Raw genomic sequence first — 24,503 nt, 5'->3', positions numbered from 1 at the left:
CCAGTTTAAACATATATTTGTATTAATATCAGCAATCAAAAATTCATATCAGCCTTAAAACTTGTCTGTGTATTACTGCTAATAAGCTCACTCACGATTATGTTAACCAATCTGCTCATTTGCATACTTTGTTTTTGAGTGATGTCGTCCACCCTGAAAGTTGATTTCTTTTTTTTTTCAGCTAATGTGGGTTTTTGATGAAGAGATCGGAATGAACCAGAGAGAAATCACCTACGTTCCTGGACTGTACAAAATCTTTGATGAAATTCTCGGTAAGTGAATCCATACTGTTCATCATCCTTTGGCACTCTAATCTGCACAGTTAATATAAAGGTTTATTTGTCATTTGAGATTGTCCCTCCATAACTGGGATATTGAAGGCTTATTATCTCTATAAAAATGTCAGCGTCATTCACTGACTCACAGTCTGCTGCTGGCACTGCTCAGCAGCAGCATTGATCGAGGGCTGTGTGTGGAGATTAGTTTCCCTCTGTGAGCGTGTCTTTGTGCGCCCTGTTTGCAGCCTAAAAGGAGACATTTGTGAAAAATGAAAAGGTGACTGAGAAATCATTTCAGTGTTAGTGGCAGCTCACGGTCAAAGCTCCAGCCTTATTTATTTTCCCTGGTAAAGTGCAAAGTGTGCTCAGTCAGCTTTCCTCTGCTGAATAAAGGTTGAAAAAGCAGGTCTGTATATCTATTACATGTTAGTTAAAATGACACAGTACAGTGTGGGAGTAATGCTTTGCTCAATGCCTCTTTTACTAAAGTGCACCAGTGTAATCAGATTTTAAATGATGCTGCTCAACAGTGTGCTCACAACATGGGAGTGTTGTTGATGATTGCTTCATCTCTGCACACTTGGCCCTCTTAGCCTGTGTGGTTTTTTTTAAAGGTGTTTGATTAATGACGGTATTGTTGTCTGGATGTTACTGCTGTGTCCCAAATAATTGTACAAGAGGCTCAGGCAGGTGGTAGATATTTAAAGCAGAAACTCAGGAAAAAAATACAAGTTACACAGTTTGTATATGTAAAAGTATAATTTGTTTCATGCTTTTGGCCACTGAAGTGCCCACACAGCCCTTTATTCAATTGCTTAAATATCTCTTATTTAATCTAATTTAATTAAATTGATTCTTTATTCGTTTTTAAAAGGCTTGGTACATTGCATACATATTCTGTCCATAAAAAATATTATTCCAAAATAATAGGGAAAACACATATAGCCAGTAAAAAAATACAAATAAATAAATGAATTAATTCTACAGGATCACATGGTCACGGAATAGACTGATATCTGTTTTAAACTGTCTTCCATTTTAATGTTCTACTAAGCATTAATTTGTAAGATGCTGTTTCCACCAATGCACTAATCCAGTCTTTCAGCTCTGGGCCTTTGTTTCTTACCAGCGTCTTAAAATAACTCAACAGACTGTCACTATCCTCACATCAATAACAGGAAATGCACACTTGGATATATTTGGTATTGGGACCAGTCCCCTAGTTAATAAAGCTTTGGACTTACAGGTATTTAAAATTTCTATACTTTGATCCTGAGTGGTCTGAACAAACTACATTCCCATATACAGTGAAGGAAAGTTTCTATTTCAGATTTATATTTCCAAAAACTAAATTGTCTTGTAACTTCCCTCCGTGCAGTCTAGATGGTGTGTGATAGTGTTGAGGCAATTTTAGACCACTTATCATGTTAAGGTTCTTCTCCATGAGCCCTTTGTTGTATCATTGTCATATTAATAGCCTCATTACTCAAGAAGAAGTTAGTTGTTTCATAAAATTGTGAGGCTTTGCGCTTTTCCAGTGGTAGTTAAAGATTGTGTTATCAGCCACATGATTCGACTCAAACACAATAAAACTTCTTATCTCTCATCTGTCATGACAGAAACACACCGTCCTCAAGTCATTAGGCAATAGTGCTCAAACATTGGGAATGCCACTGCTTCCAATACACAATAGTTTTTCTGACTTTAGATTTTGCACGCAGTAGTCGAGCTAAGCTCATAGCTTGGCCAATCAGTCAAGTCGGACTTCTCGTCTTGTCTGAGTATACATGCAGAAGAGAAATCCAAATTTCTGACCAAGTACGTCTGATTCCGCCTCGATGGGTGGCGCTGTGTCCTTTATAATTTGGTGCGCATTGAACCAGTTCTGGTTCTTGTTCAGAAACTTTTTAAAATAAATCTGCATTTTCTTACCATCCATAAACTTCAAAATGTTTAGCTCCTTTAGCTGTCGGAGCACGAATGTAGTTTCCTCGTCCGTCCGGAAGTGCGTCTTCTGCTTCTCGGTCGCCATGGTGTTTGTTAGTTTGTTTTTCCGGGAGTTACTGAACTGCTATATACTGAATGCTGCTATGTCATCTCCTTCTTCTAGGTGTGTTAGATGAGCTACAGATAGTCCAATTTCAGTCGGACTAAGCTGTTAACGTGCATTTGAAAGTCCAATTTCAGTCAGACTAAGCTGTTAACATGCATTTAAAAGTCCAATTTCAATCACTAAGCTGTTAACATGCTTTTAAAAAGTCCAATTTCAATCACTAAGCTGTTAACATGCTTTTAAAAGTCCAATTTCAGTCAGACTAAGCTGTTAACATGCATTTAAAAGTCCAATTTCAGTCAGACTAAGCTGTTAACATGCATTTAAAAGTCCAAGTCCGGTTTTACTCGTACTAAGCCAATAATTTGATTTTCTCAAGCTGCATGTAAATGTACTGAGTGAAATTCTGATGAGCACTTTTTGGTATTTTCTGACATATTACAGAGTAAGCGATTGACTGAAACAACGATCGACCCATTAACTGAAGATTTAAAAAATCATTTGTTGCAATCCAATATATTTTTATATGAGAGCCTTATGTTGGATACTTTTGTATGTATGTTTTATTTGTATGTTTTTTCCTTGACAGTCAATGCAGCAGACAACAAACAAAGGGACAAGAACATGAATACCATTAAGGTCACCATCGATCCGTGAGTACAATGTTCTATAATATAATTACAAATAGAGTGTGTACCTTTTGACAGAGTACTGTAAATCACCTCAATGTGTTGGATTTTGATTTGAAATGCCCCTGTAAATGTAAACATAACTGTTACGCACCCGTTACATCCTTAAAAAAAGATGAGCAGCTGATTTTGGAGGGAAAATGCTCTGTGTTTATCAGTGAGTCGTACTGGTGACAGTCCCTGCCTGTATCCAGGTGGCTGTTTTCTTCATGCTGTGGCTGTAATCAGGGCTCAGTGAAAACACGAAGTAGACAGAGGAGGTTTGAGACATGGATCCAGGCAGATCTTCAGTATAATGAGCCTGTGCTGAAATGCACTGAGCTCTTGTTTTATATGCAGTTCACCTCCAGCCTGCCAACTGCATTAACATCCGACTGCTTAAACAGCAGTGTGTCCTTCAGCCGAGCTGCTGCTCTGTCTAATGTCCCCTGCCGTATAAATGATACAATTAGCCCTGCCGCACTCAGGTCTCTGCTCCTAATGTGGTTTTATAGAGATGTTAATGCTCCTGTCCACAGCTCACTCAGCCTGTTTGTGGCTGAGCTTATTAAACACTGGTGTCTTACTGAGTTACTGCAAACCTGACTACATCATAACATATCGGAGAAAGGATGGATGGATATGATACCTCCTCACCTATTCAAAAGTGCATTTACACCCAGACACAGACCACACCCGCTATTATCTCATGACCATTGACATCCACCCACCCCCCACCCCATAGCTCTGACAGAACATTGCTCCAGTTTCTCTCTATCTGTCTTCCCTCTGTCTAAACTGGACGTATCCTTTAGCTGTGTTAATGCACAGATAAAACATCTGTCAGTCATCTTGAACTCCTACAACCCTTGTTGCATACTAACTCAGTGCGATGTTTAACGTCTGTGTTGGCAGTGCTTTCTGAACAATAACACAGCGATAACTGTTATTTACCGTTCCCTGTTTTATAGCAGTTGATCTTGTCCCCTGCTTAGAGGGTAAGGAGTTCATAGACCTCAGTGTCTCCCCAATTTGTGGACATTTTCAGTTGCTGTTCCTCTTTTGAGTTAGCTGCTAACTGCTTCCAGGTGCATGTTAAATCTCCCAGTGGTGGTTCAACACAAAACATGTTGTCAAAACATTATACTTGTCCCATCTTGTCGCCTCACACCTTTTGCACAGACTCCAGTTTACAGTTGTTGCTACCTCCGCTGCCAGCTTGAAGGCGCAACAACTCAGTCCCCCAGTTCATACCAGTACCAGTGAGGCAATACAACAGCTCAACATTCCCTCCTTGAACAGGCACTGTAAAAGGGTCTACAGATACTCTTTGGAAACTGGGGATAGCTACCATTTGCCACTGCAAAATAAACAAAAGTGTTTTCCTGTTCTTGTTTTGGTCGTGCACAGATGAACGCACTTCCTTTGTGCCGTTACTCAAGCCCACAATTTCCCAGGAGATCGTACCCAGTATGAGACAGTATTGCATAGTGAAAACAAGGATCACAGGGGACAAGTCTAAATGTAGATGGTGTCCTCTTTTTATAGCCATTACATCGTGCAATCAACATTTATTTCGTAATGATAAATTAAAGCGAGAAGCTTTAAACGTGGCGCAAAATGGCTTCTGTTTCATTAGTGTGACCTGAAGTGTGTGTTTTACCAGCAGACATTGAAAGCACTAACAGTGACTTGAGTCTTTATCAATCTCCTACTTTCACTGATATCAGTATTGACAGCAGTTTAGAGCTGGACTTAGTGTAACCTCAGCAGATGCAGCAGAGACAACGCAGAGATAAAAAAACTCAGATCTCAGTGGTGAGCAAGACACGCTTTGGTCCGTACCTAAAAAGTTTTGAGGTTCAATACCTGGCCCTACAAATGAATACATTTCAGATTGCCTGTACCTGGTTTTGTTCACATGCCTCCGTTACTCATCCCTGTCCTTTATTCTGCCTCCACCAGTGAGTCCAACACCATTACTATCTGGAACAATGGTAAAGGAATACCAGTGGTGGAGCACAAGGATGAGAAGATGTACGTCCCAGCTCTCATTTTCGGCCACCTGCTCACCTCCAGCAACTATGACGATGACGAGAAAAAGGTCACAGGTGAGAGGAGACAACTTCACATCTTTATCAGTGGTTATTGAAATTGGTTCAGGAAGCTTGATACCGATAACACAGAACTAACTGTTTGTTTGGCTCCAGGTGGGAGGAACGGGTACGGTGCTAAACTCTGCAACATCTTCAGTACCAAGTTCACAGTGGAAACTGCCTGCAAGGAATACAGACACAGTTTCAAACAGGTTAGGATGTCTCTTATGTTGAATTCAACACAGTCAAACAAATAAGCAAACGGTCATAGTCAACATTGATTTAAATTAAAACTACAAATCCAGTTGCTTGTCATTAAGAGGATGTTTGCTTCTGTGGTCAAAGGTTATCTTTTTCACTATACTAAAAAATAAACTTTGGCTGTGATTAATGTGTTTTTATTTTCATCATTTCCCTCCCTCTACAAAATGTTAGCCTTATTTTTGCAATAAGAACAGTGCAGTAAATGCAGCAGATTTCCTGTGAGTTGCACATTGTTGTGTTCTGCTCTGCTGACACTTTAATTATAGTCGCCACAAGGTGACAGTCTTGTTTGTTAACAGATGGTAATGACTGTATCTGATAGTAGGAAATTTAAAAATCTAATCTTCCCCAGTGCCACATGATCTTTGAATTAAGTAATTACTGTTTTATAGGGTTTGTGGTCATGTGGTCATATCTGAGGTAAGGTTGTGAATATTACTACTTTATGATGTGAGGGCACAATTGTAAAATCACCGGGTGTTTTATATCATGGTTGTCAGGGAGATGTACTAAATGCACTTGATACACTAAGGATGGTTTTGATGGTCTAATGCTTTATTGCATTTTGAGCAATGAAATAATCTAGAGGTGGATATGACGATGTTTTAGGCAATGGCAGGTGTGTGTGTATGTTACCGTGTTTTTTACTGTCCGCAGACGTGGCAGAACAACATGGGCAAGACTTCGGATCCCAAGATCAAGTTCTTTGACGGGGACGATTTCACCTGCGTGACGTTCCAGCCAGACTTGTCCAAGTTCAAGATGGAGAAACTGGACAAGGATATTGTAGCACTTCTTACCCGCAGAGCATACGATGTAGCCGGCTCCTGCAGGGGCGTTAAAGTCATGCTGAACGGGAAAAAACTGCCTGTAAGTCTCCACTTTTTACTTTGTTGCACTGTACGAGCCGATAAGATTTGTGTTGAGGGTTAGCTGATGTGGGGTTAAAGGTGCTATATACAACATACATGGTCTGCGCCGGGATTGCCTGCACACAACTCTCACCTCAGACGTCACAAACAAACATAGAGGTGGCTGTGTCAAAATAATGGCGACTACTATGATAACAGCAATATTGGATGGGAGGGAGGATTTAGGCCCGTTTCCACCGCAGGAACTTCGGGGTAATTTTATGGGGCCGGGGCCGTTGGTGCGTGTCTCCACCGCAGGAACCACCCCCGAAGGACAGAGTTCCGGAACTTTTACAGGGGCTAAACAAGTCCCTGCGTCGGAGTAGGCACTCAGAACGGCCCTGAGAAACTCGTGGCTGGGGCTTGGGGATTACTTGGTGCTGATTGGATATACTCAAGGAGGGATGTGACGTTTTTTAATTAATAACATGGTTATCGTAGATTAGCTGGGCTAACCGTTAGCTGTCAGCGGTGTCTGTAATAACTCAATAAACGGTCCGTGAAAAAATATTTTTTCCAGCGGATATCTTAGTTACAACATGATTGAGCTAGCAAAGCAGTTTTGTGTTGCTATGTGTGGTATTTATTCAGTTTTGGGAAATCACGATGTCTAGAAAGCATCAGCTGACAGGGACAGCTAACAGCAGCAGCAAAGCTAACATCAGGACGTCATCTGTTAAAAGCCTCCCGTTGTCGGATACGACATGAAACTACTCCAGTTAGCTCAATCATGTTGTAACTAAGACATCCGCTGGAAAAAATATTTTTTTCACAGAGCGTGACCAGAGTTATTACAGACACCACTAACGGCTAATGGCGTCCCTACGCCCCTACGTAGCCCTAGCCTCGCATCACCAGTCTCTTCACGTACGGCGAAGAGCCTGGTTTCTATTCACTCTGAATTTTGTCTGGATTCTGGTTCCGGTCTAGAGAGCAGATCCGGAATTCACCAAATTCACCAAAGTAAAAGTGTACCAGGAACTTCTTCAGTGGAAACGGGCCTTAAAGAGAGGGCATGACAGCAGTTGTAATATTTTTAAATGGTGTTTCACACTTGAATATTACCTGCTGAACCTAACTTGTATCTGTCTTTTCTGTCATTAAAGGTTACTGGGTTCCGCAGCTATGTGGATCTGTATGTGAAGGACAAACTGGACGAGACGGGCGTGGCTCTAAAGGTGGTGAATGAGACTGTGAATGATCGTTGGGAGGTTTGCCTCACCCTGAGTGAGAAGGGGTTCCAACAAATCGGCTTCGTCAACAGCATCGCCACGACCAAGGTATCTGAATATCAACAGGGAAGAAGTGGTAGAAGTGGTAGAGCTAAACATGGAGGCAAAGAGGAAAAATGTGTGTCTAACACTGAGGGTTCGTATTTTTCAGGGTGGCAGACACATTGACTATGTGGTGGACCAGATAGTGAGCAAACTTATTGAAGTGGTGAAGAAGAAGAACAAGGCGGGAGTGTCAGTCAAACCCTTCCAGGTAGGGTTATGAATGACTTTATGCAGCATGTCTAACTCAAGGCGACTGCAGTGGTTTCACTGCAGACGTGTTTTAAAAACTGATTGACTGTGCTCTTATTTGTGCTTCAGGTGAAGAACCACATCTGGGTGTTTGTGAACGCGCTGATCGAGAACCCCACCTTTGACTCCCAGACCAAGGAGAATATGACACTCCAGACGAAGAGCTTTGGGTCCAAGTGCCTTCTGTCAGAGAAGTTTATCAGGGCTGTAAGGACAATTCTCTTTTGCTTTCATCTCCGTTTCACTCTGTTTTCGATTCTTCATAGTAAATAATTGGACACCAGTCATGAAAGGATTTTGTCTCCTTGTCCCCTGCAGGCAACCAACTGTGGGATCGTTGAGAGTATTCTCAACTGGGTGAAGTTCAAAGCTCAGACACAGCTGAATAAGAAGTGCTCATCTGTGAAGCACAGCAAGATCAAAGGCATCCCCAAGCTAGACGACGCCAATGATGCTGGTGTGTTAACAGTGTGATTATTTATTATTATGTGGAGAAGAATACCTTGAATGTCCACTGATGGCAGAGCTGTGGTCGTTTTAACAGAATCATAAATGTTGATGAGGAGCAGAGAGAGACGTTTACAGAGCATTAAACTGGTTATGAAGTGTTGCTCTAAAGACGTTTCACTTCAGGAGTGCATTATTTGCACATTATTGTTATTACGGCTGTGATGATAACTGCATCTCAGCAGTCTGTAGTCATCACTCTGTTGCCTCGCTCAGTGTCCCACCCACAACACTATCTCATTGGTTACACGCGTAATAGCCTATCAACACTGAAGGCTGCCGTGCCACAGAATGCAAAGACAGAGACTGGAGCTGCTGCTTCGTGAGCGAACAAACTCTGAACTGTGTGTTGGACTTAAGGCAGCAAATATAAGTGAAGCGACATTTTGCTTCTTTTTTTTTTTTTTAACTGTGTTTAGCAAAAACCCATATCGTCACAGCCCATGCAATTTTTCACATTCACACACTCAATTTTTTACTCACACATGCCGTGAAATGCTGTTGTAAAAGAGAGCAGCTTTTCAGCACCAGCAGGCTGAGGTGGAAAAAACACCGCACAGCAAAAAGAAAGGATCGGGTTTTGATCTGCATTGAAATATACCCAGGTCGACCTCAATACCTATCCTTAGGATCGCCTCAGGACATCCCTGTTAATTAAATTTATAACACCTGTGCCTTTCCCACGATAATAACTCAACAGGTCTGCTGTGAAAAAAGGCCTGTTGTGTGAGACTCTGCCATTGTTTGAACAGCATCAAGAAAACTATACAGTGACACACTGTAATTATTAATCTTTTCCACATCCATGTCCCAGGTGGTAAACACTCCTCTGAATGCACACTCATTCTCACTGAGGGAGACTCAGCCAAGTCTCTGGCTGTCTCTGGACTGGGAGTCATCGGGCGTGATCGCTATGGAGTGTTCCCCCTGAGAGGAAAGATCCTAAATGTGCGAGAGGCAACACACAAGCAGGTATGAGACTGGATATTTGTGAAAGTAGGGAATGTATGAATAAAAGAAATGCTGTCTCAAGACTTTGTAGTAACATTTAGCTTACAGACAGCTGCCAGGGTGAGTGGGCTTTGATTCTGACTGTTGAGACTACAATATTATGTCAGCTTTGATGGAGGCAAGAGGCAGCTTATAGAGTTCCACACAAAGCAAACAGTTCGTGTTCACACTGGAGGAACGTCACTCAAATCATTTTGTGTAAAAGAAATGGTGTCAAACACCACGGCAGCTCATGTTAAACACTGACAAAGTGCAGTAGTGAAGAGGAGAAGTTATGAGGTAAAGCTCACCAGTCCATCCAAACTGTTAAACATATTAGGGATCTGTAATGGTATTTAGAGATAGTTAGGCCTCAGTGGTTGTGTGTTGGGGAAGGGTGATAAGGAATTTCTTAAGGACCAGGCCCACATCACAATACTGACACAGATCCCTCATGTTCCCATTTTTCAGGGCCCTAACACCCCAACTTGCACTGATAAATAAATTCAGGAATGGTGTCATGAAAGCTGTGATGAACTTGCACACCTTCCATGACTCAGTCGATCAAAACATAGTTAAATATTTATTGGAAGTTTGAGGGTGCAGAGAACAAAGCAGAATTTTCATCTTGGAGACTTTCTATAAGGACTGAATGGTTGAAGAACAGGACCTGACACAACACAGCGCAGGAAAGGAAAGCAAGAAAGACAGAAAGTCTTTGAAGATGAGCTGAAGGTGTTGTGAAGGGCAATCCCTTCTCTGCTCTTCATTAGAGCCTTAATATCAGTATACTGTTCGATACCATCCAGTGGCACTCACAAAGCCAACATGGGCATCCTATTGCTCTGGCTCCTGTCAAATATTTAAGGTCCTATGAGCACAGGTTTGGTGTTCTGACTCATCAAAAGTTTCTAGTTGGAGCCGCGCCTCGTTTTCAAACTGTATGGTTTGACTAAAATGAACAATGACAGCAATATAGTCCACGATGAGCAGCGCTAAAATCAACCTGCGTAGTTGTCCCTCCATTGTGACATTAGAAAGTGTCACATTTATCTTGCAAGTGTACTCTTCTTCAACGTTTGCTTTACTTCCTGGTTTTTCCCACGTGGAAATTCTGACCAATCAAGAGCAGCTTTCTCACGTAAGGTATTTGATGTGGTCCTCTTGTTGATGCTGCCGTGAGAACACGAACCAACTCTAGGCAATTATACAACTTTGGAACAAAATTAGTCCCTGATTCAGACCAAAGGAGACGACTCTAGGTGTGAAAGCACCCTTACATTGCAGCTATGCAAGTGCACTAAGGAACTATAAGACAGACGTGGATACGTCCTGTAAACATCACTAATGTGAGCTGTGTCTTTTGATGCTTAGTCCAACTTCCCATTCTGACGTGGCTCTTTTTTTTTTTTTTGTTGCATTGTTTTTTCCTTTTTGTCGGCTCTGACTGTTAACCAGTCCTGCTTCAGTTAACAAACAAGGCACGGGAACTCTACTTGTGTCCTGAGTAGCTGCAGTTTTTAGACAGAGACAAACTGAAACCTACACTCACTGTACATTTACTGTCACTTGACAATTCTGTTCCTTTAGCGCACATCCACCATCATTCTCTCTCTACCACACACTTACTACGTACTGTACACCAAGCACCGAGCTTCTCCTTAAAGGAGCTTCCCTCCTCTTATAGCGTGACGCTGACCTGCCAGAACATCCTGTAATGAGTTTGAATGTCCAAAACCATCCAACTAGTTTGATCTGAACCAAGACCCCCCTTTTTATTGGAGCAAGGTTCAGCTCTTTGTTCTGGACTGTGTTCAAAGGAAGATTAGACACCTTTAAGTTGGGTTCAGATCAAATTGAAAAGTCTGGACCAGGTAGGAGGGGAAGGGCCTCTAGTCTGTGCCAGTTCCTGTGCTGGAGGCATCTGCCAACAGTTGTTATGAGTCAATATTTTTCTGGTTTTGTCAAATCAGTGCTCTGAAAGCAGTGGGAACAATCAGCTCCATCAGTATCTTGCATGTGATGTTACCTTTTCTTTCTGCCAACAGATCATGGAAAATGCTGAGATTAACAACATCATCAAAATCGTTGGCCTCCAGTACAAGAAGAGCTACGACGATGCAGAGTCACTGCGGACCCTGCGCTACGGCCGGATCATGATCATGACTGATCAGGTGATCTGCCTCACTGAGACTCACGCAGCTTTAGTATAATTTATAGTCACTGAACTAGTAGTTCTAACATTTCTTGTCTTGTCCCAGGATCAAGATGGCTCCCACATCAAAGGTCTGCTTATCAACTTCTTCCACCACAACTGGCCGTCCCTACTGAAACACACATTCCTGGAGGAGTTTATCACACCCATTGTCAAAGTAAGAGAGAGACACAAACTCAAACATACTGTACAGTAACATCTCAGTGCACCTGATAACAAGCAGTACTAAGATGCGTGTTGTCCGCAGGCGACCAAGAACAAGCAGGAGCTGGCCTTCTACAGCATTCCCGAGTTTGATGAGTGGAAGAAACAGACGGAGAATTATAAAACCTGGCATATAAAGTACTACAAAGGTTTGATGCTTTTGAGTATTTGAATATAACAATATCAATTTTGCAACTGAACATTTTTAGAAATTCTGAATTTCTAAAAAGATAATAAGATGTTTTATTTGTGTTCCAGGTTTGGGTACAAGTACAAGCAAAGAGGCAAAGGAATACTTTGCTGACATGGAGAAGCATCGCATCACATTCAGATACAGCGGTGCAGAGGATGACGCTGCCATTACTCTGGTGAGTTTAATACTGTATGCTTTTCTATGGGAGTCGAATTATGAAAAATACCTTCCAATATAATGCAAAAACACCCACCATTAAGTACGCCAAAAGCCAAGATTGAGAAGAACTGATTCAGCTCCTCTCTGACAGTATTAGTGGGGTTGTAAATCACTGGTTTCATCACAATACAATATTATATGGATTATTTAGACAGCGATTTGATATATACCGATATCACAAAGTCTGCCACGATATGATTTTGATTCGATGCAATTAAGGGGTCTTGATTAGGCACTAGATACTTTACCTTTTCAACAAAAATGATTCTCAAATTAGGCTCTCAAATTATAAATATTCTCAAAACATGTTAGCACGGGAACTATGCTCTAATAAAATGCACTCTAAACGTGTCCAACACTGTTGTTTGTATCATCAAGTGCTCTGTGCTTTAAACACAACATGGTCCACACCCAAAAAACCTTAAACATGTGGTAAATGGAGGCTGACCTGCTGTTTTTTATTCTAGGCCTTCAGTAAGAAGAAGACCGACGACAGGAAGGAGTGGCTGACAAATTTCATGGAGGACAGACGCCAGAGGAGGATGCACGGCCTGCCAGAGGTTTGTGGCTTTGGAGTCGTGTCAGGCAATGATGGGGGAAAGGAAGTCAAGATGTGTGTGTGTGTGTGTGTTGCTTCCACTGTGGGAATTCTTTGGACCAAACTCAGCCAACTCTGTGATTGGATATATTCAGATCATTTTTTTCCCAGATATCTGTAAGTCTGTTTACACCTGGTAATAACATGCTTTTGGTGATCCGAACACAAGCGGACAGTCGACTCACACGGCCGTTAACACCGGTGTCTATCATGCATCTCTGGCTGACCATTTGTGCTCAGATTTTCTATACTGCCTACATCACTTAAGCTGTTATGTCAAAGAGCCCTGTGCCCACCTTGGCTAGCTGCTCGCTAATCACTATAGCGGTTGTGTCTTTACAGCTTAAGATATCACTGTCAGGAGAATTTAATATGTCTCCTATATGACAAAACGACAGAATCCGCTTGTGATTGGATCACCCAAGACGCATGTTAATACCATGTATAAACGGGGCCAGTTTGAATTGATGGTAAAACTTTCAGAAGGCCTATTTTCGTACTCAAACTAATCTCAAACCACTCTGATGAAACCACTGATTAAAGTTTGTGCATTAACTGTTATTTTAATCCTGTTCTCTCAGCAATACCTGTATGGAACTCAGGCCAGGCACCTCTCCTACAACGACTTCATCAACAAAGAGCTGATTCTGTTCTCCAACTCTGACAATGAGAGATCCATTCCATCCCTGGTTGATGGTTTGTATATTCACCCTCATTTCTGTGAAGTGTTTGCTGTGCTGCTTTTTTCCAACATAAAAAGTCATTCCTATATTTAAAACCATTACCATATGTTCTTTCTTTGGAAGAATGGTGATGTAGTAATGATGGGATGTGTGTGTTGTTTCCAGGATTAAAGCCCGGCCAGAGGAAGGTTCTGTTCACCTGCTTGAAGAGGAACGACAAGAGGGAAGTGAAGGTGGCACAGCTGGCTGGCTCAGTGGCAGAGATGTCTGCCTACCATCATGGAGAGGTACAGTCAACTCAGTGTTTTCCAGACATGTGACACAGTGTATTGAGAGTCATTATAACAGTGGGGAAGATGAGTAGTGAGTGAGTAGAAGAGTAGAGCTCATGTCTAGAGATATTATTGTAGAGACTCTCATTTCTATTCACTATTACTGATCACTAATTTCCCATTTGTCCCTTTAGCAAGCTCTCATGATGACCATCGTGAACTTGGCCCAGAACTTTGTGGGCAGTAACAACGTGAACATCCTGCAGCCGCTGGGTCAGTTTGGTACTCGCATCAATGGAGGCAAAGATGCTGCCAGCCCTCGTTACATCTTCACCATGCTCAGGTAAAGCAACAATGAACGCAGCAGTTGGATTTCTTTATGCTAGATGATGATACCAGTATTCATCTTTAAATTTGACTTCTTCTTGATGCCTTTTTTTACTGTATGTTTTTTTGTCTGGAACCTTTTATATAAACTCTTAACGGTGGTCTCGCTTCCCACAGTCCGCTTGCGAAGCTGTTGTTCCCAGCGGGGGATTCCAACCTGCTCAAGTTCCTGTACGATGACAACCAGAAGGTGGAGCCTGAGTGGTACATCCCCATCATTCCAATGGTGCTAGTGAACGGCGCTGAGGGCATCGGAACAGGCTGGGCGTGTAAGATCCCCAACTACGACCCCCGAGAGATCGTCAACAACATCAACCGCATGCTCAACCACCAGGACCCCCTGCCAATGGTAAACAGTCTGAGTCTTACACATCAAACTGAGGTGGCTTTTATCATCATTATCTCTGGTTGTGTATATGATTTCTGTGTGTTAATGTAATGGCATGTTTGTCAGGAATGTTTTAGCTGGTTACTGGATTGATAGAAACCTTGAGTGCCAATTAGGAGATAGTTTAAGTGACATAACAAGACGAGGAAACCTTTTCCACAAGCTCACAGAGCCATCAGTCAGTCAGTCAATAAAGCAGCCAACACTGGAGGTTGTTTACAGCCACAGAAGTATAATGGAGTGACGTCAGATTTTAGATCATTTGGGCTGTAAAACTGATACAATAAATCTGAATATTTCACTTCTGTGCTCCTTCAAAGAAAAGTTATAAAGAATTTGGAGTGTGAATGTAGCCCTGACCAAATTTTCTTGCCTGATAAGCATGTCGGCAGTTCACAGATCAGCTCTACTTCCCAGATTCCTCATGGATCTTCATAGCATGTTGCTTGTAGTTTGGACGCAGGCAGGAGAAAGCTGGAAAATGAGACCATTCTCTCAGTGTCTCCCTGTGCAATGTCTGTCCCCAAACAGCTTCCCAGCTACAAAAACTTCAAAGGGGTGATTCATGAGCTCGGTCAGAACCAGTACCTTGTCAGTGGAGAGGTGTCGGTCATTGACAGAAACACCATTGAGATCACAGAGCTTCCTGTTCGGACATGGACTCAGGTACAACTCTGCTTCTTTTCTCAAGGATGTCTTATACAGGATTTTTTTCCCATTTAAGATGGAAGCTAACTGACCTCCATATATAGAGCTTGAATATGTCATGATAGTAATAGGATAACAATGAGATGTTAACTGTTTATTTCCTGTGTTGTGCAGGCGTATAAGGAGTCTGTGCTGGAGCCCATGCTGCAGGGAACCGACAAAACACCAGCTCTCATTAGCGACTATAAGGAATACCACACAGATACCACCGTCAAGTTTGTGGTGCGCATGTCTGAGGAGAAACTTGCCCAAGCTGAAACAGTTGGCCTTCACAAAGTCTTCAAGCTGCAGTCCAGCCTTACCTGCAACTCCATGGTAAACTGTGATTTCAGTTTGACCTTAAATGAAATATAAATAATGGAAGGTGTTTACCCATACGGATGGCTTGGCCTCCCTGGTTTGTGTATTTGCTGTATCGTCCATGTTGTGTTATGAACTGATTTTGAAACCACTTCATCCCCAGGTGCTGTTTGACCACATGGGCTGCCTGAAGCGGTACGATTCAGTTCAAGACATCCTCAGGGAGTTCTTTGAGCTCCGCCTGCATTACTACAAACTGAGGAAGGACTGGTTACTGGGCAGCCTGGGAGCTGAAGCCGCCAAACTGTCCAACCAGGCTCGCTTTGTACTGGAGAAGATCGAAGGAAAAATTTCCATTGGTAGGAATGCTGAAAGTCAGATCAGATCTTATGTAGCAGTGAGAGGTCGAATATGTTCTTACCCACATTTTTTTATCCTAACAGAGAACAAAACCAAGCGTGAACTGATCCGCATGCTCGTCCAGAAAGGCTTCGAGTCGGATCCAGTGGCTGCCTGGGCTAAGGCTCAGGAGAAGGTACTGTTACAGCGGCTTTAACGATACATCTACAAGTACAAATTCAGTAACATGACCTAAAGTAAAATACATGAATGAGCAATATAAATGATTACGCACTGCAGTAAAATAAGTTAGTTGTAGGTTTTTAGCAGTCGTTGCTATAACTGTGAACAAACACAAGAGGGAGCCGCCCTTGCATCACTTCCTAGGACTGTACATTATTTCACGTCCCTAAACACACATTAATCATGACAGCAGGTGGAGGAAGCAGCATGATTTGGGTTCTGTTGTTTGATAAGATGGTTCTTGTTTTTGTCCCACAGGCCCAGGAGGAAGATTACAACGACGCAAACGATAGCGACAGCTCTGTGGACTCTGGCTCCACGTCTGGGCCGAACTTCAACTACATTCTCAACATGCCCCTGTGGTGCCTGACTAAAGAGAAGGTGGACGAGCTTCTCAAACAGAGGGACCACAAGGTATTATTAATCACTGTTCACGTGGTTATTTTCATCTCACTAGACTTTCATCATGCCTCTGTGGTTGATTGTGATCCAAGGGTTTTATTACAGAAACTTCCTAAGTCTGAAATACAAAAACATGTTTCCCAACTGCATTAGGAAAAAAATCTCTCTTATTGCAGGATAGGAATTAACAGAACTGTCTCAACTTGGGGATTTTCTTTAAAACTTGAGCTAGGACAAGCAGTTAGGATATTTTTCTGTAATGAGGTTAACAAAGTCAATTTGTGCTAACTTACAGAGATCAGAGCTGAACGATCTCCAGAGGAAATCTTCAGATGATCTGTGGAAGGAGGACTTGTCGGTGTTCATCGAGGAGCTGGATGTAAGTTTTGCTTTTTATCTCAGCACGCAACACTCGTTCAGCTGTGAGTCTAGTTGAAGTTGATGTGAAGTGGATGATAACTGATTTTTGGTCGGATGTATAAAGTAAATTGAAATTTAGTATAATGTAAATTTTCACACTACTACTCCATCATACGACAAGAGTCATATCCCACTTGCTGTTCTGTACTCTAACACAGTATTGTTTGCAGTCGCTTCTACTTTGCTGTTTTCATTTCGATTTTTCTCAATATATCTTTAGAGGAAGAGCATGATATTTTTGGAAATACACTTATTTGCCTTCTATATCAACACCACCCTCGTGAGCACTCTTATTATTTGTTAAATATGAAACTACAGGCGGTTAGTGTAGCTTCACAAATGGACAGGAAGTAGGGAAATAAAGAATGAGCCTGGCTCTGTCCAGAGGAAACAAAATCCACCTACCAGAACCTCTAAAGCTCTTAAATTAACACATCATATCTGGCTTGTTTAATCCATACAAAAAGTATAAAAATGCCTCAGATAAATACATGTTGGACAGAACCAGGAGAGCTAAGCTGTCTGGCTGCAGGTTGTAGCTTCATATTTAACAGACAGACACGACACTGGGTTCAATCTCCTCATTAAACCTTCACCAGAAAGCAAATAAGGATTTTTCTCAAGATGTTGAATTACTCATTTAAGCTGCTGTCAGTGAAACACAACACTTAGTGCACATAATCTCTCCCGCTCCTAGAAGACATAACTTGGAATGTGTTCAGGAGGTGCTGAGTGTCAGACAGCACACAGAGAAAAGTAGAAATTATTGGAATAAATTACTGAATTAAAACAGTGTTTTTGTTTATAAGAAGCTGAGATCAGGGGAGAAAGACGGGACTCTGTTATACTAACAAGATTAGAGTGAATTCCTGATCACACAGGATGTGTTTTAGCAGCTGGAGGCGCCTTTTTGTAATTGATTTTAATGAGAATGAAGCTTTTTGCTTGCTGTTTTTGAGTTGCGACACACCTTGCGTTTGTGCGCTTAAGCTCCTGGCGTTTTTGCCGGAGCGCTCTGAACGCCTCAAGCTGAAAGAACTCAGGACAGAAAACGCGTCATGTCATCTCCGCCTTTCCCCCATTGTCCAGTCGGATGATTCGAGAGACAGGCCTTCTGTGGTGGTCATGACAATAAGTTTTCCGTTGGTAGACAATAGAGGAGAACCTGGTGGTAGTGGTTGCTGGATACCCAGAGCTATACGGCCCGATGATAGACAGCAGGTTGTCAAACTGCCCCTGAGTCATCCCATATGCCTGGTGACAGCCATCATGGAGGCGAAGCTCCTGGACCAGCTGGTGGTACTCCCCGTGATCCACCCTCTTTTTAGGGTCTCATTCCCACACAGATCTGTTTCCTTGCACTTGACAAACTATTGACTGATAGCCTCTCTTTTTACTTGGCCTTTATTTGTTCGTGATGGCCACTCTGCTATTTTTGTAATACTGCCATTTATTTGATGATTTCCTGTATCTAAAGTAAAAAGTTACGTAATTTAAGAAATGCTTTGTTTGGTCTATCAGAAAGTGGAGGCTCAGGAGCGAGAGGAGCAGAGTTCAGGAAAGGCCATCAAACTGGTGAAGGGGAAAGTGGGCAAACCTAAAGTGAAGAAGATGAACCTGGAGGAGACCATGCCCTCACCATTTGGCCGCAGGGTGGAGCCTCCGACTCAGGCGATCAGATCTGACGCAGCCAAGAAACTGACCAAAAAGAAGAAGGTAATAACTGCCGATGCAATGCCAAAAAGACTCAAGTGAAATGTTGAATCCAGGATTGATACAGGTTTTGTTTTTCTCCCAGAGCGACATTGATCCAGCGGTGAAGTTGGAGTTTGATGAAGATGGTTTGGGCGGCGAGGGAGCACCGGCAACAGGAGAAAACTCTGTGGCTAAACCAAAGGCTCCACGTGTCAAGAGAGAAAAGAAAGAGCCTGGTCAGTACTAACCTGAAAACTGCAATTTCATCAAACATGTAAAAGTAATTTCTTTTAGTTTTCAACAACAACTGCATCACTGTTTTTCCAATGTAATAGTGTAACTTTTTGGAGCTCTCTGAATATGGAGGAGGAGGGTTGTAAGAAATGATGAAATTGCTGTATCAGTAGATAAATGATTGATCAGCACATTTGTCAGCTACCACTATCCAGAGATGATACAGCGTTCTTTCTCCTCGATACACTGTGTTGGACTGGTTTGAAAGAAGCCATTACCCCAGGCCTCTGTGATGCTTTGCAGTGCAGAGAGAAAACTATAGTCCATTATTTAACAACCAGCAGCTCCTCGGTCATAAGTGAGAATCCTGACCATCAACAAACAGTCTGGTAATCTTGTTTACTGTGTTGCAGGAGCTCCCAGAGTGAGGAAACCTCCAGGACCCAAAGGTACCCCTGCGAAGAAGGTGAAGAAGAGAAACCCCTGGTCTGAGGATGATTCCAAGTCAGACAGTGACGTGGAGAACAGTAAACCTGTCATCCCAAGAGAGACCAAGTCCCAGAGGGCATCAGGTAGAGTTGGGCCCTCAGTTGAATATTCACTGTCATCTCTAGCACCACCATCTCACCATTTATGGCAGCTACAGTATCTCACACACACACATTAAACACACATTAAACTTGGCTTAATAGAGACAATTTCAAACACAAGTACACAAATCAGCTTCACTATAACTCGCAGCATTCACAGACAAACACTTGTCTTTATCTGGACACATTTTCCCCACAAATACAACATGCTAATGTTTTTAGCATGAGCCTATGGCATTTTACATTGTATAAATTAGCCTAGCAGCTAGCGGACTTTTCCTCTACTCATATAAAACCAGGAACAACAGCAACATTTAACATATTTAACGGTACATAATTTTGATCCATTACAACTCATAAGGTTCGCCGACAAAACAACTGTCTAATACTAAACACGTTTTCCAAACAAATATAACAAGCTAACATTATTAGCACAAGCCTATGGCATTTTACATTGTATAAATTAGCCTAGCAACGAGCAGAGATTTTCTCTGCTCATATGAAGCCAAGATAAATCCCGAAGTATAAATCCCTGAAGGATAAATCACACACAAGACTTAGGTCTGACAGGAGGTCTGTGTCGCTGTGATGTCTAGTTACATTTCTGGGGAGGTGCACGTCAGGCTATGGCGTAGGTTGGTGTAGGCTCCATGTCAACGCAGAGCCTACTGTAGCTACAGTGTCAATTCAACACAGAAGTATGAATTTATATATAAATTAAATCTTTATTACTGTTCTGGTATCATGTGAAACTAGACAACATAGGGAACCCCTTGGTACCAGCCATTTCATCCTAGCCTGTGGCGAATTGATCTAAAAAACACTGGCCGGGGTAAAACTGGCATGGCCCTTTTCTTAGGGCTCCCTTTACCTAATATTGATGTACTTGTAAAGTCTAAGGAGTGTGAGATTTCAGGATTATGTACAATGTTGTTATGTTATGACCCACCGTCAGGATCAGGGAGCTGGTTACAGAGTAACTGCTACCATTTTATTTAAATCCACGTCATGCAGCCCGTGGCCAAAAATAACTTGTGAACTGGGTCTACGTTTCGTCAGTTTGATTAGCCTCTGTCAGCTTCAAGCCTCTGAGGGCTCAGTCTGATGCAACGCAAATAATTATTGTACAAGGCACCAGGATCCACAGCAGTAATGATGTGACACACTCTGCTCTTGTCTCTCAGCTTCCAAGCCAAAATACACCTTCGACTTCTCGGAGGAGGAGGACGAGGAGGAGGCGGCGGACGAAGAGGAGAACGGTGACGATTATGTGCCTTCTTCTCCAGTGAGGTCGTTTAAGGACGACTTCCCGTCCTCTGACACCAAGGAGCGTTTCAATGACCATAACGATGACGAGGATGACGACGATAACGAAGACTCCTACCCTGCCCCCAAACAAAAGACCACGTAAGATTGAAACAACAGTCAGGAGCTCATCTGAACGTGTTGAAATAAAAAGACTGTAGGAATGTTGTGTGTTTCAAAGGGGGCAGTGGGGGATCTTTATCTGCTCTGGGTCTAACCTGCTTATCATGTGTCCATAATGTCTCACACCTTCAAATCTAACACGGGACCTTTGTTCGAGTCTGTCCCATCACTCCCCTACTCATTTCCTGTCTTCCTGCTCTACTGTTCATTATCCAATAAAGGCAAAAGGCCCCAAAATATATGGAAAACAAATACTGAATAAGCTGTTTCTGCTTCTCTGAAGGTCTGCGCCTGTAGCTAAAAAGACAGAGACAACCAGCATCTTCTCGTCCAAGTCGGCCTTCTCTGAAAAAAGCAATGACAGTGGTGAGTAAGAGCTCAGTGTCAGTGTGTTGTCACACGCATCTGCAGTATCTTTCTAAAGCCCAGTTCACACCAAAGGTTCGCAACAAGATGAGTTTTCAGGTACAAGTAACAACCGTAAGAGTGCTTTGTTTTACATACAACCAGCAGCAGAGACCCACCGTCTGACACGTGTATCAGTCATCCGACTCAACACAAGGAGGGAGACTCGTATACGTGTCAGCAGCCGATTGAGCCTGAGTCCGTCTCTTTTACATCCAGACTGGCTGTTGCCAGAAAATGCCACGGCAAGCAAACACACCATCTGCTGACAGGTTTTAACTGGCTTGATCAGATGACTTTGCCACAAGGTGATTGGCTGATGAAACAGGTGAAGTACCATACGGTCTAAATCGCGGGCGACACCATCAGCCGGCTTGAGTCGAACTGAGACGGGCCAGTCCACACCGCTGCAACATTTCAAAATGGTTCCGTCTCGTCACAAATCTTTGGTCTCAACTGGGCTTAAAATGAACTGCAATGGAACGGTTTGGTGATGTGTTGCTGTTTTGTTTCCAATGATAAAAATTTGACAACCATGAGATTTTTCTACACAGTTTAGGGCAGCAGCAAACATCTACTTTCAGTGTTGTTGATTTGTGATATGAGTCAAGGCCCAAACACACTGAAAGCGATAATTAACGTGCCTCATTTGACACACGCCAGTTGATGCTCCTCCAGATTTAAAATGCCAACTTCACAGGACCAGCTGTGTTTTGGGAAAAGGTTGCTTTTTGTGAAGGACCAGCCATCACAATTCATCTTATATGTTTATTTCCAGGCAAACGAGAGCCTCATGAAACACAGCTGAACTATACTATGTTAATGATTTGCTGTTGTTACATTTTATGACCAGCAGGTGTCAGTAAACGCTCTAAACATAAATAGATGATACAGGTTGGGTCTGTTGTGCAAACATGATTACTAAAGTTTTAAGTTTTTAATTTTAGAATCTGACATGAGACAACGCAGCAGTAAATATCTATAGTTTTATCAGGCCATTGTAGACAACTTTGAAGATCAATGAGCAGAAGTGATTTATGTCAGTGTTGGATTTACAGGACTTTTGCATCACTGTGATGAGGCACCTTGATTTCTCAGATATTTAATTTCTAGCTCAGCTGAAAACACATGTTCTGGTTGTTTTGTCCATAAAGGCTCCAAAAGTAAACTGCAACACTTGCATTTGCTTTTCTCTTTGAACTGAACACTACCGACATTTCTGATCTAGTTCTGCTGGATCCGGACAAGTTCAACAAATTTCATAAAAGCTGAGGACAAGCCAAGTATGTACGTTCTAGACATAATATAACAGAGAAAAGGTGCAGGAAGGCAAATTCGTATGATGCTCTACAGAAGGTCAACTCAGTCAGAAATGTGAACATGCAGGAGTGATGTGTGCAGAAAGTGCAGCAGGTGAGCGTTGGTCTGTGTTTGTCTCGTAGATGGGTCCAAGTCCGACAGTGACGATGACAGGGGCCCCGTGTTCTCCACTTACTCCAGCAGCTCTGCATTTGACAAACTGTCGCCAGCAAAGAAAGGTAATGACTCACTGTGTCCAACAGAGGGAGCTCTAATGCAGCACCATAGCTGACAGCGTAACAGAAGGGAGAGGGGATGATTTTTAAAAGCTAATAACGATGCCTAAAATGGAACTTAATGGAGTTTAATATACATTTAATAAGGACTTTGCAATGGACAAAATGAAGGTGCCCATGTGTTAACAACTTGTGATGTGCTGTGATCTACAGCAGCTAAGAAACCCTCTGATGCAGCTCCCAAACCTAAGAAGCCACCAGCACCAAAAGCAAAGAAGCCAGATAAATCCATCTGGGACTCTGACTCTGACACTGGGTCCAAGAAGCCAGCACCAGCTCTTAAAGGTAACAGCACAGATCCTGTGTTTTCTCACAAACAAACCAATAATTGCTCATGGTGAATATTTTGGTCACTTTCTGTTCTGGTAAACTTTGTGCAGGTAAAGGCAGAGGGAGGAAGAGGAAGGGCTCCGGCTCTGAAGACGAGTACAGTCCAATGAAGAAAGCAGCAAAACCTGTCGGCAGAGTGAGTATCGTCCTGTGTGTATTAGACGCAGCGTTGGTGTTTGAGACCAAAAATAAGGGAACAATAATATTGTTTATTATTTATGATAAGATAAAATAGACTTTATTGTCCCGAAGAAAATTTGTCTTGGATACATGTGGTACCTGCAGTTATAAGATACCAAAAAGGTTTATACATACAGTTCCTACATATACACAGTCCACATACTCAGTGCAGTAATAACCTAAATGGTTACTGTAATAAAGTGTTTTATTGTCCTCCTGTTCAGAAGCCTCAGAAACCCCCATCTGATGACGAGGATGACGACAGCAACAGCCTGAGTGCTCTGAGTGCTCCGTCCCGTGACCGGCCGGGCCGGGCCAAGAAAGAGGTGAAGTACTTTGACGAGTCAGACAATGGGGATGAAGACGACGATGACGACATGTTCGATTAAAGCAACACACTTCAACCACACTCTGCTTGTTTGGAAGTTCCTCTTCCTTCTGTGTTCCTACAGACTTTTGTACATTTCCTCTTTCATTTTATTTTCATTAATGGTGATGTTCAATGATTTTTAATGTGTAGGTGTTTTACACTTTTTATTATACATATACAGGTTTCTTTTTTTATGCTCATTGAAATGTTCCGTATTTGTCCGAAGCGGCTTTTAGAAGTTTAGAACGCTGTGCTTTAGCACATTTTAATTGTTAAAATACTATGTAACTTTTTGAACATGAAGTTGAAAATAAACAATGAAATGTCCTTGGCTCTGCTGGGCTGATTCTTTCATGACTCAACAATATTACACATAAAAGGTGAAATAATTTTCACACATACAAACCATCACAGTAACAAGTGCTATCACACAAAATCATCAATTATTTATGGTGATGTAGTTCCATCAGTGTCAGTCAGGGGGTTAATGTTAGTTTAGACTAATGACCGATAAGTCCTCCCTAATCTCTGTAGTTTGGAGTGTTGTTTCACTCCTGTGTTCACACATTAGACTGTGTTTAGTTATTGCTTTCAGTGGTATTGGAGATGTGTTAATTACTAATTCAAAGCTAATGTTTCCTGCTGTTGCTTATTCTCAAAAAATAGTCATACGACAGTATGTAAGGAAAAAGTCACAGTATAGTATGTCGTCCGAAATCATGAAAAAAGGTCATAGTGTAGTATGTCATCAAAATTCATGAAAAAACATCACAATATGGTATGTCGTTCAAAATCATGAAAAAAGTCATAGT

General features: G+C 42.1%; 1 protein-coding gene across 1 annotated transcript in view; it reads left to right on the top strand.

Annotated features, from left to right (window-relative positions):
• top2b (DNA topoisomerase II beta) overlaps positions 1-24,018 on the top strand; it is a 28,271-nt gene extending 4,253 nt beyond the window's left edge. Inside the window, exons 3-36 of the mRNA XM_050034605.1 lie at positions 182-272; positions 2,921-2,984; positions 4,965-5,110; positions 5,210-5,307; positions 6,017-6,229; positions 7,377-7,550; positions 7,654-7,755; positions 7,866-8,003; positions 8,115-8,253; positions 9,118-9,275; positions 11,342-11,467; positions 11,555-11,665; positions 11,756-11,861; positions 11,971-12,080; positions 12,592-12,684; positions 13,304-13,418; positions 13,571-13,692; positions 13,872-14,020; positions 14,182-14,413; positions 14,984-15,118; positions 15,275-15,475; positions 15,624-15,819; positions 15,904-15,995; positions 16,301-16,456; positions 16,740-16,823; positions 18,386-18,580; positions 18,663-18,795; positions 19,207-19,365; positions 20,568-20,790; positions 21,095-21,177; positions 22,659-22,754; positions 22,965-23,096; positions 23,192-23,277; positions 23,546-24,018. Coding sequence (XP_049890562.1) covers positions 182-272; positions 2,921-2,984; positions 4,965-5,110; positions 5,210-5,307; positions 6,017-6,229; positions 7,377-7,550; positions 7,654-7,755; positions 7,866-8,003; positions 8,115-8,253; positions 9,118-9,275; positions 11,342-11,467; positions 11,555-11,665; positions 11,756-11,861; positions 11,971-12,080; positions 12,592-12,684; positions 13,304-13,418; positions 13,571-13,692; positions 13,872-14,020; positions 14,182-14,413; positions 14,984-15,118; positions 15,275-15,475; positions 15,624-15,819; positions 15,904-15,995; positions 16,301-16,456; positions 16,740-16,823; positions 18,386-18,580; positions 18,663-18,795; positions 19,207-19,365; positions 20,568-20,790; positions 21,095-21,177; positions 22,659-22,754; positions 22,965-23,096; positions 23,192-23,277; positions 23,546-23,710 — 4,623 coding nt within the window. The 3' untranslated portion in view covers positions 23,711-24,018. The remainder of the gene's footprint in view (positions 1-181; positions 273-2,920; positions 2,985-4,964; positions 5,111-5,209; positions 5,308-6,016; positions 6,230-7,376; positions 7,551-7,653; positions 7,756-7,865; positions 8,004-8,114; positions 8,254-9,117; positions 9,276-11,341; positions 11,468-11,554; positions 11,666-11,755; positions 11,862-11,970; positions 12,081-12,591; positions 12,685-13,303; positions 13,419-13,570; positions 13,693-13,871; positions 14,021-14,181; positions 14,414-14,983; positions 15,119-15,274; positions 15,476-15,623; positions 15,820-15,903; positions 15,996-16,300; positions 16,457-16,739; positions 16,824-18,385; positions 18,581-18,662; positions 18,796-19,206; positions 19,366-20,567; positions 20,791-21,094; positions 21,178-22,658; positions 22,755-22,964; positions 23,097-23,191; positions 23,278-23,545) is intronic.
• The last annotated feature ends 485 nt before the right edge of the window (positions 24,019-24,503 follow it).

This window comes from Epinephelus moara, chromosome 22 (genome assembly GCF_006386435.1).
Source record: "Epinephelus moara isolate mb chromosome 22, YSFRI_EMoa_1.0, whole genome shotgun sequence".
Classification (NCBI taxonomy): Eukaryota; Metazoa; Chordata; class Actinopteri; order Perciformes; family Serranidae; genus Epinephelus; species Epinephelus moara.
This window is presented reverse-complemented; position numbering and strand designations above follow the sequence as displayed.